Source organism: Nyctibius grandis, chromosome 7, assembly GCF_013368605.1.
Source record: "Nyctibius grandis isolate bNycGra1 chromosome 7, bNycGra1.pri, whole genome shotgun sequence".
Taxonomy (NCBI): domain Eukaryota; kingdom Metazoa; phylum Chordata; class Aves; order Nyctibiiformes; family Nyctibiidae; genus Nyctibius; species Nyctibius grandis.
Genome location: NC_090664.1, coordinates 3,783,406 through 3,799,347, shown reverse-complemented (window position 1 = coordinate 3,799,347; position 15,942 = coordinate 3,783,406). Strand labels below are relative to the sequence as shown.

Sequence of the window (15,942 nt, the reverse complement as noted above, 5' to 3'; positions counted from 1 at the left end):
TTTCCTACAGGCATCCAACATAGACCAAAGGTTCATTAATGGACTAAAATTATGCCTGCTTTAGAACAGAAATAATTTCATGCATCAGAGTGCAACATTTGAAAAAATTATACATTTCAATATTCTCTGGAAGGTTCCCCATTTAACCGTTTTTGTTTATCAGATATTAAAATCCCAGATTTTAAATTAAATCCATTAAAACCAATTAATTTTTTTTCCACCTGGCAAGAATATTAATGGACCAAATCTCCAGGGTTTTTACTGCGATAAGCTTTGATAGGTTAAATTTAAGCATGCATCAGAAAGGACTTCCAGATGCAATGTAAGAAAGCATTTCACTTTTCCATGCAAAGGCTGTAATTAACAACAACAAAATTAAATCTCAACACCTGACACAGAAAACATCAGTATTTTACACACAGAAAAATGACAACTCATCTCATAGCAAAGTCACTAGTTAACATTACCAAGCTATTCTGTCAGGATATAACTGGCTTTACAGAGTTCATAAATGAGTAATGTGGCCATTCCAGCTGAGCTGCTTTGAAAGTTATAACCCAGGGGTTCCCAGCCTGAAAATAGGTTTCACCACTGCAGTATTAGCTGTCTCATCACTGTGTCGCAGAAAATGCGTACAAGGAGGATGATTCCCTCTTTTCTTTCCCCATACAATTAATAAAATTCTTTATATGTCACTTCTGTCTTCAAGAAGGGCAAAAAGGAAACACAGAGAATTACAACTTGATGTCTGAGAACGTGATGTAGTAAATCCTCCTGGAAACCACTTCCAAACATACTAAGGACAAAAAAAGTGATTGGAAGCAGTCAGCATGGATCTACAAAGGGGAAATCATGCCTGCCCAACTTCATAAACTTCCGAGACGACTGTCTTGGTAGATGAGGGGACAGCTGTGGAGTTTTTTTTTTAATCTGGTACAAATTCTGTTCTATGTCTTTATTAAGGCTAGATGGTGGCACAAGAGAACATCCTCAGCAAGGTTGCATGAGATACAAAATGAGAAGGAGTGGTTGATGCTTGTGTTGCCATTCAGAGGGACCTCAACAGGCTAGAGAAATGGGCCACCAGAAATCTCACAGAAGGGAAATGCAAAGTTCTGCACTGAGGAAGAACAACCCCATGCACCAGTACAGACTGAAGCTGACCAGCTAGAAAGCAGTTTTGCAGAAAAGGACCTTTGAGTCCTGGTGGACAAGTTGTACTTGAGCCAGCGATAAGCCCTCAATGCAAAGAAAGCCAAATGTATCTCAGCTGTATGTCACCAGGACAAGTGAGGCGATCCTTCCCCTCCACTCAGCACTGCTAAGACCATATCTCCAGTGCTGAGTCCAGTTCTGGGCTGCCCAAGACATGAAGGACATAGAGTAAAGATGACTGAGATTCTTTTCAGTTGACAAGACAAGACACAATGAGCATAATTTGAAATACAGGAAATTCCACTTATATATAGTAAAATACTTTTTTACTTTGAGGGCGGTCAAACACTAGAACAGGTTGTCCAGAGGTGTAGATATTCAAAATGAAACCAGAGATGGCCCTGAGCAACCTGCTCTACTTGACCCTACTTCAAGCACAGTGTTAAGACTAGATGATCTTCAGACACTCCTTCCAACCTCAACTGTTCTGCAATTCTATAATTCATTAATTTTTATACCAGGGTTCCAATCATCATGACTCACTTTATCTGTGGCCTTTACACTCTCACAATGTAAATCTTACATATTTAAAATACAACTACATCTCTCTAGACCAAGACTGCAGGACAAAATATTGAGGCAGGAAAAGTACACTATCCTGAATTCCTGGAGACTTTGTGAACATCTGTGCCCTGTGTGCACACATGAACTAGGCACTTGCCCCATCTCCAGACCGGCAACAGGACTGGGGAACCAAATCCACATCTTTCCTCTTATCACCTGAATGTGGTTTGTATGCTGCCAACAGAATGCATATGACAGCTTCGAGACATCACCAGCCGTGAAGCTGACATTACCCTAAGAACATAAAACGTTCTTGCTGAACCAGTGTTGCACAAAAAATTTTATTAATTTATCAAATTAACCTTTTTATGCCACAAGTGCTTGTGTCTGCTGCAGATGTTACCAGACGTGATTACTCCCTAAAAAGTTATCACGTTAGGTACTTCATGCAAAACACATTTTTTGACAAAAGCTACTTTACATGAAACAGTTAACATGGGCATAAAAATGGAAGGAAATCAGTAGTACAAAACTGCTAGGTCAGTTAGAGGACAATGGCATTTTTGGAATTTCCACTGTCCCATATCAGGGAGATCTCTGTGGGCCAGGCCAGTCCTTTGCCATAAAAGAACACGTAGAAAAGTCAATTCCTTTTACTAGTTGCCTTTGAGTAAGCACTTCAATGCCAACTACACAACACTCATCACTCCAACTCAAATTTTCATCATCACTGCCACACACAGAAATATCATCTGTTCTGTAATGATGAACAGCCAGAGAGTAAACTTAACACTTGTTGCTTTTGACAGGTTGGGGTTTTTTTTTACTGCTTATATTTGTAATTTACACAGATGACGTGAATTGCTATAGACTCCCTTTATCTCTTTTTTCCTTCTTTTGAAGTTTTCATGGCTAGTACTGGCCATACATGCAGGTGAATTCTTCTGCTTTTCTTAATGGGTTTAACATCCTGTTTAGTAACCGGATTTCAAGGCTATTTTTGATGCAATTAATTCTGAAATCCGCTAAACTAACAAAAATTTTTATTAAAATTCAGTCTTAATGCTATTATTGGGCTGAAAGAGTTGGAAAGATCCTAAAATACCAAACAGGAAATGAAATACTTTCAGAAAACATGACTGGATACTGAGTATCAGAAGGAAAAACTTCACTGCCAACAAATAAATACACCAGCATCTTCCCACCACCCAGCCCCATTTTAATCATAAGTAAAATCAGATAAATTTGGAGAACATACTCCAAATGTCAAGTTGCACCTATTGACAATTTTATAGAAGCAGTTATGTGGAAACAAGAATACACTTAAAAAAAACCCCAAACTATTTACAGAAAGGGTAGACATCAAGCAGTAAATGACTGAAAGGAGCAGAGGAGACTATTTGCCTGCTTTGCATGCCCACACAGGCACAGAAAAGATGAATGAATTCATACCTCACCACCAAGTTCTATGAGCCAGTAAGATCCTAGAAAACTCTGAATGAACAGACAAGCCTACACATTTTGCACAGTAATCTACCTAACGTTCTTACACAACGTCAGCCACTATATCTGATTGCTCTTGTTTTGATTTCGTCATCCAATTTACTTAGCCACCGTTCAGGGTGATACCAATGATTCTCTAAGAGCAAGTTCATTTGAACTGTTACCTTTGATTTTTGCAAGTCAGACTATAGCTGAAGTAAATAAATATTTCTCAGCTAAAGAAAATAACTTTATGGTATTCAAATAATGCACATGTTCCTAACGTTGCATTTCTAGAACTGAACTGCAATCCCTTTGGAGTTAAAAAAAAGAATAACACAAAATCACAAAAAAAAACACCCAAAAAACCCCCAAACAAACCCAAAACCAGGGAGAAGGTAACAAAAGCACTCATCTACAGCACTTAGTTCTTCCAGAGTAAGGAATTAAGAAGCAAATGAAACCACTACATGCAAGTTGTACAAATACACGCATGCTGAGAACTCTTACACATACAGTTCCTGAAAGCAGCTCTGCTCTGACACAGCAGAATGAGTATAAATGCTAGTACCCAACAACTACAGCCATTATTAGTCCATGGTTCTCAAAAAATAACCTGTTGCCGACACACACAGTTACAGAAACGTACATTAACCAAAGGAGTTTTCCCTTTGCAAAACCTAAGAGAGAGAAAACCAAACATTTTTGTACTTAAAGACATGTTCTTTTTAGTGACAAAAAAGCAGCGCAGGAATGTAATCTCACCAGGTAAAAAGTCTAACATCAAGTACGTACAAAACAACAGCAGTCAGTCGTCTACAGAGGAATTTCTTCTGCAACATGTAAGTAAACTATTACCATTCATGGATTTTTAGGGCCACAGTGAACTGTGATGATTCATCAGTTCATTGTCCTACACAAAACGCAAGCCAAAATAACCTCTTAGTAGCTATATCACTGCAGAGATTATTGTCACATACTACTGATACTTCATATGTCCTATTTCCTGAAGTACACAATGTCAGCAACTTACTTGCTGTCAGTGAAAAGACTAGAAGACGACAAGAAACATAGAATCGGATTGCAACTTTAGGGCACGAAATACTAAGATCTAGAGAATCTTCCCATTTGATTGGACATACTTGAAGTCTGAGAATCGATCACAATGTATGAAGTAACTTTCTCATTTTAAATCTGGAATTAAAATATGGTATTTAAGCAACACTTCATTAGTCACTATATCTTTACAACCACGTTTTCCAGAGTAACATTTCTTACAAATTGGTAGTTAAATCTAAAGAAACCAAAGATTTATCAGAAGGTACTATTTTTAAAACATAGCTCACCTCTGGGTAAAGATTGAACCTTTGTAAGGTGTTAATCACTAAAGGATACTCAGTTAGTCTGTCATTCATAATTGCCCATACTCCATTCCAAAACGATGGTGCCTCAATAATGATCTTGAAGTAGGAATAATAAAGACCCTAAAGGAGAGCAGAATCATTATTTACGATTAAAGAGGTCACTTCTGCTTCACGAACTGCCACATAAACGAGTTTCACTTTTAAATCAAATTTCGTAATACAACAAATAAGACAAAATCATTCAAAATGACTATCCAGTTTTTCAAATATCTTCTATTAGTGCCACTGAAACAAGCTATGTGGGTTTCCTTCCACCTTGTTTCATAGCACACCCAGAAATCTCTCATTTAGGCTGGTAACTATGCACCAGCGCAGTATTTCGCAATTCTCAAAATAAAAGCAGTCACAAGGTGTACATGTATTCAAACAATTATTAATTTTAAAAATTATTTTTAAAAAGCTGCATAACAAGACTATAATTGAAAGTATGCTATAAGGTACCTGTAGTTTTGTATTCTAGGTCCTATAGAATCATATTTTTACACTATATTTTAAGGGAACCGTGAAGAGATACATTCATCATGAACAGCTGCAAGACACACAAATACTCTGCATGTAAAAGCATAATGCGTGTTAGTTGCAAGATATCAATATATTTACTTATCCAGAAGGTATTAAGAAATTTTGGAAAGCCCACAATCACAAGATTACAGACAGAAGTTTTCCAGTCAGTGAATTTTTATTGAAACATAATCTAACCATTTCCGTGCGAAAAGCCATTTCTCTTTCTAGTGTTGACAGGTGAGAAAAATGACGGTCATTTTCAAAAAGAGTTGTTATGTGATACCTGTTAAAAAATAATAATAATTAAACCCAAGATTTTAGAACCTGTACTAAGTCATATATACCAAGTAACAGCTGGCAAAGCATTCAATGAAGACCTAAAGTTTACTTACAAACTACTACTTTAATTTACTTGTATATTATACCAACTCCTCTATTCAGACTATTTTAAATGGAAAAAATATGAATCCATAGAGCATTTAGTAAATTCTGTTATGGAATTAGTTACAATTTAACTTAAGTGCAGACACTTAAGGATCAAAGGTTTAATGCTGTTAAAACGATCAAGTCTACATATTAGGAAAGAAAACTCAAATATCTGACAAACAAAAAGAATCACAGATTAAAAACTGGTGAAAATAATGGTTCACATACAAGCGGTGTATGTTTTTTCCACAAAAATCTTCCCTGACTTCTATTTTAACATAGCTATCTGCCATTATATATAGATGCGATTACCATCAAAAGTATATTTAAATAAAGGTGCAACTATAGGGGGGAAAGAAAAAAGGCAGAAAAAAATGCAAATCGCTTTGGAGGCAAAACCCTGCAATTTCCAAGAGGAGCTTCATCTCCAGAAAGGACAGTAAAAGAAACAGAGTAGTGCACATGACTCTGCTTTTGAGTAGGAATTTGCAAAAATAAACTGCTAAAAAATCAATAGTTCTTTTTGAGCTAGGAAACAAAAACAGAGTGGCAGAAGCTGTTACTTTTTATCTCTGCAAAAGCAGCTGGTGAAAACACTCCAGAAGCTGTTCTATTTCAAGTCTATACTACAAAAAAAGGAAGGGTGAACCTGAAACACAAGCATTATGTTGACAAAAAGGAGTTGAAAGGCCATTCTTCTGAACACAAAGAAAACATTGGCCAGACTTCTCTGAAGAGGTTAGAGAAAATGTGATGCAAAACTAAGAAATTAAAGCATAGTCTAAATAAGCAGAACCTAGGGGAAAGCTGAAATGATTTACCTGAACCTTCAAAACCGACTGAGGGTAAAAAGGTCTGTTAGTGGAAATGCACCTGAATTTGCATAGCTAAGCAACAACTTTCCACCTGGAAAGCAGGCTTCACTCTTCGCTGAACAGGCTTAAGAAAACTTCCGTGTCAGCTTCACAAGAACAGAATCATTCATCTTAGAGACAACAATTTGGTTTTGAAAGGAAAGATCTAAACATAAGTTATCGCAATAGCTTGTCTAAATATAAGTCAAAATGGTATCTTCATTATTTTAAAATACCATATTACCCTCAAGCAACAAATTCAACCTTACCAATGTAGGACTCCTGCAAAAGCGGCTGTAAAGGAAACAAAAGATGTCAAGTTACTCAAATATTTAAATAATTGAACACGAAATCATGTTCTTTAAAGGAACTACAGTACTGCTTCAGAGATGCATAGAAGGTACTCAGCCTCCAAAGGAACAGAAGAACAGGAACATCTGAATTAACTTTTATGGCCAGCTCTCTGAAAATCTGAAATTATGCTGATTATGCATTCAGCAATAGGCAGTGTTCCAACTTACATCACTCAAGTTGATCCATCGGAATCTAATGCACCCATTTTGGCTCTCAATAACAAAACTGAGTTATAAGCATTTATTGTGACAAATATGAATATTTTTAACATTTTTAAGACAGCTACTGTGACTGTTCACTCAACTCCTGCTCAGATTTTGGCTAACACACAGATGTATGCTAGGAGCAGAGCTGTTAGGTCAAAGCAAGGGCAACACATATGCAGGACCTGGTGGCCAGAAAGGGCTAAAGGTCATTATGCAGCCATCATCACCTGCAGTTTGCTATCTCCTGCAGCCACGATCTTCACATATTGATTGTCTGGCAGTTTCTTCAGAATCTGCTAACTCATGGAAATGGTATAGACCAAACTTCCAAGCTAGACAGTATAAATACATCAGGTCACCCAAAAAGTTTTTAAAGCAGATCCAGCAGCAGCTGGACTGCTGAGGCTTTCGTGCTTCCTGGTGTAATACAGGGGACACCTGCACCATCATGGAAGAGGAAGGATGAGCACTACCACTATCGGCTAGGTAACTATTTTGCTCATAGGTGCACAAGCTAGGAGTTACGAGTTGCAAATTAGACAACTTGAGAGTTAGAAACCTCATGCCTTAAGTAATGAATTAGTGAATTCCCATGTAGGACTACTCTGTACAAAGTGGACTGAGCCTTTGTTTGTCATGTTTATTTTCTTTCCTAATGAGCTCATAAAATAAAGTTTAATTTACAGAGTACATTGTCCTGTAAATTTGAGAGATCCAAATGGACTGTGACAACCAACATAAATCTAATTGAGACTGTAACTGCTAAAAAGGTAGACTCTGCATGTAATAACATTCCATTTGTCCATTTGGAGATTATCTGCACTGTTGCCATGTAGGTATAGAACAAGGGAGGCAATCTGAGAGACAAAGGGAAAAGGTAAATGATGATAAAGTGGTGGGTAAACAGTCTAGGTCCTTGACTTCTTGAGCATGACAAGATCGACAAAGCAGAAGCCACTCCGTTTTGCTTGGGCAGCATTCACTAGATATCCAGAGCTTACCATGGAAGCAAACCCAACGTGAATGAGGGATAAAGGGTAGGATTTAAAGGGACCACAGTCCTCCTTCTAGACTGAAAGTGTCTCAGTTGCCTTCTAGGCACACAGTGGCTCTGATGTAGAAAGGTCAGGTAGACTGGTTGCCTTCAATCCAAGAAAATCTTTACGGTTAATGAAGAACCCTCTTATTCATGTTGGCTAGATGGAGCAGAAAGAGGGGAGGACAACCATCCTCCCTGCTTACACCCAGCTGGAGCCAGAAGGGTGCTGAGCACCACGTCCCTCTCCAGGGTGCTGATCTGCACACACCGCCCACAGCTACAGACACCCGGGCACGGCCCCCGCCTCTGTGGCGACAGGGAATGGGTCACGTTGCTTGCACATAGGCAAAACGTACATCAAATGGCTGCACAGTGATGCCGAATACAGTCGGAGAGTCAGTGAATGCGCACGAGTTCAGATTGCATGTTACCTGCGTATGGTGGTCTGTTTCTGGAACGTTACAGGGACAAGAGAAAGAAAAACACCTTTGCAAAACCACTAAATTTATGAGGAAAGAGGAGCGGACTGAATATACACTTCATGTCCTAGTATATATTCCCAAACCACACGTTCCTCCAACAAAGAGCCTGGAAGCGCTGCTGCTGGCAGTACTTGTTATCATTGTCATCACGGGTCATAATGCAACAAACTACATTTATGAATCTCAATTTTAATATTAAAGTTTTGTATACAAAGATGTGCGAGGTGAAACTGGATAAGACAGGGAAGAAAAAAAAAAAAAGAATTACCTAAAGGGAAAAAAAAAATTCTAAACTACCTGCCTCAAGTTACCTCACAGTTTACCTCAAGTTACATACTTCACGTAGTAGTTGAGGTTGTACAATACCACACTGAAACTTCCTTAAGAGTTTTTCAGCTCCACTTCAGTCACTGAAGTAGTAGTCTCAAAGCAAAGCCTGGATTTCAGTTAGAAAATGAATACCACAAGCTTTCATTTAAAGCTTTACATTTTTACATCTACTTTCTAGAAAAATATCTAGAAAAAAGGATTGCTCAGTACAGTTCACATTAAGTGGAATTTAGTGCCTTAGGAAAGTTTCAGGAGCTACGGGTTTTTTTTTTTTTTACACTAAGGACATTTGCATTAGTTCTCATGGAGAGCTGCAAACTCCTTTTTCAGAAAAGCAGATATGGATATGATATGAAATTCCAGGTAAGTACGTTAGCTCCATCAGCAACACAGCAAACCATATTCCATAAACAAACACGTTTTGCAGCAATTGTACGGAAATAAACCAAGCAGTCCATACCTTTCTTAGTTACTACTTATTGAGCCTCACATTTGCACAAGGCATTATTTCATTTCTCAGCAACGTTTGTAAGATTCCCAATAAGATGAAATGCTGAAATACATTTACATACACACACATCCCAATTTTAAGACAGATTACATGTTAGGTAAGAATATGCAGTAAAGTCAAAATAAATGCACATTAGCTGCTAGTATTGTTCATTATCTCAAATTCACGTGGTTCCAAATAAGCCAAATATGCAGTATTTTATTGTGGCAAATAAATCATCTATTAATATGGAAATTACATTTCAGATTCAAACATACCCTTTATTTCATAGAGAAAACAATATATTTAAATCTGATTCTTCCCTTCAGTAAATGTTTTATTTAAAGTCAATGCAGTAAGCGTAAATACATTCACAGTTATTTTGGAGACTTTCATATACATTTTTATAAAACTTCACAATATCAGTCTATTATAAAACAAAGACCTTTTATAATCACACAGCAAGTCATGTAATTACTCACATTTCAAGAGACAACGCGCTTAATTAATGGACTTCCACTATGAGTGCAAATCGACATTTTTCAACAGACTGCATCCAGACTTACATTAAGCTAGTTTCTGATGGAAAACATGCAGATCAGCTCTCCTAAATTACCATCCTTTGATACCATTAATGCCCTTACTGGGGAGGGAATGAAGGAGAGGAATACTAGAGTCCTAATGCTACAAAGACTTATAAATCTACTACGCACTTGAACTTGCAGATGCCATTTTCTCAGCCAACCTGAGAATCTCTAAAAGCAAAGCATATGATCGGATTTTTGCAGACTAGGGCTATTATGTAAAATCTGATAGTTTGCTCTTCAAATTTCCTATTTTTGCCTGTGTTCTGTTCTAAGAAAAGCCATGTGAATGGCATATAAAAAGCATTCTAATTCTGGAAATTAAATACTGAAGAATGAAGCCATAATATATAGAACTCACTTACCAAAAGAACAACAAATGCCGAGATCCTGTAACGTAACAGGATGTGAAAGGTACTAGAAACTGATCAATACTTTGCAAGTCTCCCCGAAGTGACTAGGTAAGAATACAGCAGAACTGGGAACAATGAGGAACATGCAAGCATTGACTACTTCTGCAGCTTAGTCAAGATGTTTCGCTGTGAGATTCCATGCAATCTAGACAGGATGTCTTCAAGAATAAAGCCTCAATTCAATGGTCATTAAAAAAAAACCCCAACATAATAGGGCAAAGTGTTGTATAAGGATGTCCTTGAAAATCTGATAACTTTATTGCTGCACATAAATTGGAGATAATTCTTAAGAGAAAAAATCCACACTCTATAACAAAACTAGCTCCAACTGTGGGAACCTCCATTTTTAAAGTCTGCACCTTAAAGCTGAAGCAAAACAACAACAAAAATTCAAATGCCACTAAAACTAACCAAAAAACAGTTTCACATTTAGTATATGTACGTTCTTTGCTACTGCAAATAGTGTATGCTATTACACACTTGGCTATTAAGGGTTTACTCCTATTAAAAATATAAACAGCTTCCTGAAGTATTTAATTGGTTTTCTGGCTTTCACAACCAAATTCAAACTCCAGAAATTATAAAGCTCTCTACCTCATCTGCTCTCAAATGTCAATCAAAGGAACACATTTTTCAATTTTGACCATCAGTTTAACATTTCCATGTCATTTAAGTAACTACCAGTCTAGGAAATGCTGAATAAACAGAGGTAAGCAAAGCAATTCAGGAACAGTTTATTCATCAATTAGTTTGTAAGCTAAGGGTTGTTTCCCTGCTACTACTTTGCCATGTAATTCATCAAACTGAAGAAACTCCCTTTGGCAACAAGGACTGCTGGTGGTGTGATTAATAGTACCAGCATCTTTGGAATACCCTGACAGTCCTTTAATATAATACCTTTAAGAGTATATCTAATTGTGCTTCTGACAAATATGCTATTATTTAACATTTGTTAACTTTAGGAATGCATTTCTTACCTAATTTTGCAAATACTTTAGGTGCTTTTTCCAAGACTTTGGCCATCAGCCATTTTATTATTTACTCCAAAATATTCCCTAACATAATAACATCTGAATTTACATCCTTCTACAGTTGGATGTTCTTCCTCCCATAATCCTTCCAAAACAAGCTGTTTTGATTATATTACTGAATAAAAGCTGCTGCTTTTTTTTTTCCCCCGTAGAAATTAATGACTGAATAGGAGAGCTCCATAAATATCTGGAAGATTATTTTCCTACAAATGTTCTTGATACAACATCAACTGCTACAGTAACAGCTTTGCAAAAGTTACCAGGTAAGAAGTTACTCTTGTTCCTTTTCAACATAAGCTATGCTTTTTTGTTTTTCCAAGTTATATTTCCAAATATATTTTGATACAGTTTACAACACAAGAGAAAGGTAAAAAGAACAGTATTTTCCCCCGACATACTCCTTCTACTTACCCAGAAGGAAAGTGAGCCATATCTTGCTATCAGCTTTTATGAAGGCCTTTCTGTCATCAACAAATACTGTCAAAAGAAAACAAGTATTTTAAGCATCAGTTAAGAATAGCCTTCGTAAAAGTAAATCTGTTCGAACTCTGCAGCATTAGTTTTCTGTAAAAATCTTGACTTCAAAACTGCTGAAAGAAATTTCATGCAGCAAGTTAGCAACCACACATAAAAGCGTCAAACATCACGAACTACAAAGGCGACTACACAAATCAGGTTTTTAATTCCCGAAATAACTTCTACCAAATAACTTGTCAAAAGAGGACTTGTTCATAGACACACCATCGACAAATTTGCTCAAACAGAAAGACTTTAAAAGAACAAGCAACCCTCCAGCCTTCCAACAAAGCATTATCAAGAAATAAGCCGGTCATACCAACACCACAGGCAGATCTAGTCAACACGGTCAGAGGGGCTGGTTTAACAAGAGTTACTTACACAAACAGCACATTTTCCCATTTCTTGGACGCTAAAGTGGTACAAAACCCTCTTCCTCGCCCCCGATACCAGCGTGGGTCTCGTCAGCTTTTATTTCTAACCTCCTCCCGCTGTGCCCGGCTGCAGGCCGGGCGCGGGGAGCGCAGCCGGCCGCCGACCGCTGCCCCGGGCAGCGCCGCGCCCCGCGCTCCCGCCTCCCTCCCGCGGGCCGACGCCGTGAGGTCACAGGAGCGCCCGCCTCACGGCCGAGGCGCTTCGCCCCGCTCCCCCGTCCCGGGAAGGGCCGTCCCGGCGCTCCCCTTCCCCAGGCGGTAAGGAAGAGCCGCCCCGGGCGAGGGGAGCTTCGCGCCGTGCCGCTGCCCGGCACGGACAAGTCTACCGAGACCCGGAAAGAGCGGCGGGAGGCGAGACCGAGCCCCATCCCACTTCCCCCGGGCGGAAGGGCTGGCTCCCCAGCCGAGCGGGGACAGACGGGGCGCGGAGGGGGTCAGGATTCGAGGGAGGGGGGCGGCTCCCTCCCCTCACCCCCCACCTCACCTCGGAGCCGGTCTCTGCAGACGCGCAGGAGGCTCAGGGGGCCGCGGCCCAGCACGTCCCGCTCCCCCTCAGCCGCGGGCCCCTCCCGGTAGGGTCTCTGAGGGTCGCTCCTGGCTCCCCGCCGGCCGCCGCCTCCCTTCCGCATGGCGCGGGCCCCGCCGGGGACCGGCCTGGCGGGCGAGTGCTGCGAACGGCCGCTCTTGGGGCTGGCGCCCGGCGACTGGTGCTGCTGTTGCCCGGGCTTGAGCGGCGGCGACTCTTTGTTCCTGCCTCGGGTCGGGACGACCATCTCCGCATAGTCCCCGCCGGGGCCGGGGTGCCGCGCCGGAGGGGAGGCGGAGGGAGGCGGTCCTCAGCGAGGAGATTCCCCCACCCCCGGGCAGGGCCCGGAGGCCACGGGGCGGAGACGGAGCCGGCGGGCTCGTAGTAACGGGGCGAGGGGGGCGGCCGGCCACTACTCCGCCGGGCTGCGCCGCCACTGCCGCCGCCGCCTGCTCCGCCCGGTTGGCTACGTGGGGGCGGGGCTCCCCGGCGGGGCGGGTATCAGCTCCCAGCTCCCCGCCCCGCCGCTCACGCCGCACGCACCGCCCCGGAGCCCAGCGGGCGCGCGGAGCCTTTTCTCCCGCCCCCACCGCGCCGCATGTGCCGCCAGCCCCGGGTGCGGAGCTGCCGGCGCCCCCGCGGCCCTTCCGCGGCGCCCTCGCTGCCGGCGCCCCCGCGGCCCTTCCGCGGCGCCCTCGCTGCCGGCAGGCGGGAGCGGGGCTGCTCCGCTCTCTTCCCCCCCGAGGGGCGGCCGCGGTTTTCCCGCTGACCCCCGTGCGGGCGGGGCTGCCCGTGCCCCTGCGCTGCCGCCTCCTGTTTCCTCTCCGTGTGTCCCGTCCTCTGGTGGTTTTCTCCGTTGGGTTTGCCTTGCCCGTTCCTGACCCGTTTAAGCATCGTCTCAGTTAAATCAAGCCCACCCCAGAAAGACAGGAGACCTCTCCGGAGTGCTCCCACCCTCCAATTCCCCTAATTTTAACCGCCAGAAGGTGTCCCAGGGGCTTCCCAGCCACAGAAAACACCTCGGCCTCCTCCTCCCTGAAGGTGGGCTTGCCTTACCGTGTGCCAGCCATGTGGCAACACGCGAGGGGCCTCCACCACGGGCAGGAGAGCTGGGCAGGGCTGCCTGCGGCCCCAGGCTGCCGGCAAAGCAAGGCCACAAGCACCATGCAACTGCAGCCCAAAACATTTCTCTGGGTTCAGAGGTTAAAAGGTCCCGTTACGCAGAGGTCCTGCGTAACATGGACCCCGAGACCTGAAATGTTTCGCTGCTTTCTAGAGCAGGCGTCTTCCATACCTCACAGCAGCGGTTGCTGTGGCTTCTACGCTAACAGCTGGGGTTTAAGGGTCGTGAATATACAACACAACCGTCAAACAAGTCCCAGCTACAGCAAAACTATCTTTCCTCCTACTGCACATCCTTTTTTGCTCAGCACACAACAGTGGTCAGCCACTGACTCATCCAATAGAAATATACTAATTTAATTACCACTTTTTGATAATGGTGATTAAATATAGCAGAGTATAACCTCTTCATTAGCTGCAACTTCTCCAAATGGATCCATTTCACTCTTTCCTCTCTGGCCCCTTGTTATTTTTTACCCCAGAAGCTGTTTCTTGACCATACATATTCCTTTCCTCCCAGGTGCTCTTCATTGCTGTAGTCAGGCTTTTCTTTGACCCTGCTCACTCTTCCTTTCTCTCTACATGTTTCTGCTCACAAGTTTTTTACATATTTGAGTTTTCTTGGCATCATCTTTCCGCTCAACTCTGCTTTTTTGACCTAGCCTTTCCACCCCTTTCCTCCGACATAACAGATGTGTGACTCTTTCTAAAATGTTTACAACTTCTGTTATTTATTTTTCACATCATTTTCCTAATTATTTCTGTGAATCCTATTCTGTGAAATGCAAGGTTTGAGCCTTACACAGCAAATCTCATGCTAAGATAATATTTTAAAAAATACATTTATTAAATATATAGTCAGCATATCATTAGTGCAGGAAGGTAATTTTGGTCCAGATTCACCGACCAAGGTAATAAATGCATGAGAACTGGACAGCCTTTGCTGTCTTTGTGGTAGTAGGAAGGGTGTCACCACAATAAGGGTATAAAGATACAAGCTGGTATAGCCGGATAAAACAAACAAGTCTGTGGAACTTGTGTGGCTACAAGTACTCTTGGCTCCACATTTCTTTGCTTGTTTGAGGGAAAATCGTCCTTCTACCCCCAGCTGTTTTGGGGAGATAATTGCAAAAGGCATGTGTTACATTGATCTCAAAAAATGAGCAAGGAAGAAACAGTATTTTTCATGTGACCAGCTTATATATTTCTATAAAACAGCTAGTCTCCTGAGCACACAGGCCCTTCTTCCAACATGAATTATGTGTAGCAGTTTCATATTTCAAGAAACATTTATCTGTGCTTATTATATACTAAATATAAATGAAAGCATAAAAGAAACAATTTGAATGTTTGTAGATTACATACTATTCTCCCACCTACTTTCCAAGAGAAAAAGTTCCATAATCTGCTCTTTTTCATGTTTGATTTTAATCATGCAGCCTTGTCATAAATTCAGTAACCAAAGGAGTCTGTTGTTGCTGAGTGATTGAAATGTACAGGCTGCAGAGTGTTAAGGAGTTCTGCATGTAACTGGCATAGAAAAGGAGTAATATGATATGTTCTGCTGATTTTTAACTCCTGAAACCTATTTTCAATTTTTGCCAAAATCAATAGAGTCATGGAACACTTAGTAACTTGGAGGACTGAGATTATTAAGGTTCAAGTGATTGCTGTGGGATGACTGGACCATTGGGATTAACTGGGCCTGCTGCAGCCTGCAGCAAATCAATTACCTTCAGGCTGTTTTCTTTTATGAAAACTCTTCAGGCAGTTTATTTCAAAATGTATCTATCTCACACAGAACATGATTACAAAGGCACATACTACTAAACTAAACAACTCTAAAGATTTTAAAAGTTATTATAAGAATGCAAAGACAGAACATCACGTTCTTAATTGTAAAGGTGCCCATATTCAGCAACTATGAATTGCTAAAGAAAACCATCAAAGCTACTTCAAAAGCGCTGCAGTAGAGCAGTACACCTCTAAAAATAAAATGGCACTTG

The 15,942-nt window shown here is 41.3% G+C and overlaps 1 protein-coding gene across 2 annotated transcripts in view; it reads right to left on the bottom strand.

Moving 5' to 3' along the window:
* Window positions 1-13,258, bottom strand: part of DPY19L1 (dpy-19 like C-mannosyltransferase 1) — a 51,532-nt gene extending 38,274 nt beyond the window's left edge. Inside the window, exons 1-5 of one of the 2 annotated variants that reach the window (XM_068404715.1) lie at window positions 12,773-13,258; window positions 11,750-11,815; window positions 6,679-6,703; window positions 5,325-5,412; window positions 4,548-4,685 (exon numbers count right to left, since the gene is read on the bottom strand). In XM_068404715.1, coding sequence (XP_068260816.1) covers window positions 4,548-4,685; window positions 5,325-5,412; window positions 6,679-6,703; window positions 11,750-11,815; window positions 12,773-13,061 — 606 coding nt within the window. In that variant the 5' untranslated portion in view covers window positions 13,062-13,258. Of the gene's footprint in view, window positions 1-4,547; window positions 4,686-5,324; window positions 5,413-6,678; window positions 6,704-11,749; window positions 11,816-12,235; window positions 12,393-12,772 lie in introns of those variants that run through there. The other variant, XM_068404716.1, reaches the window with a different exon arrangement.
* Between the last annotated feature and the right edge of the window lie 2,684 nt (window positions 13,259-15,942).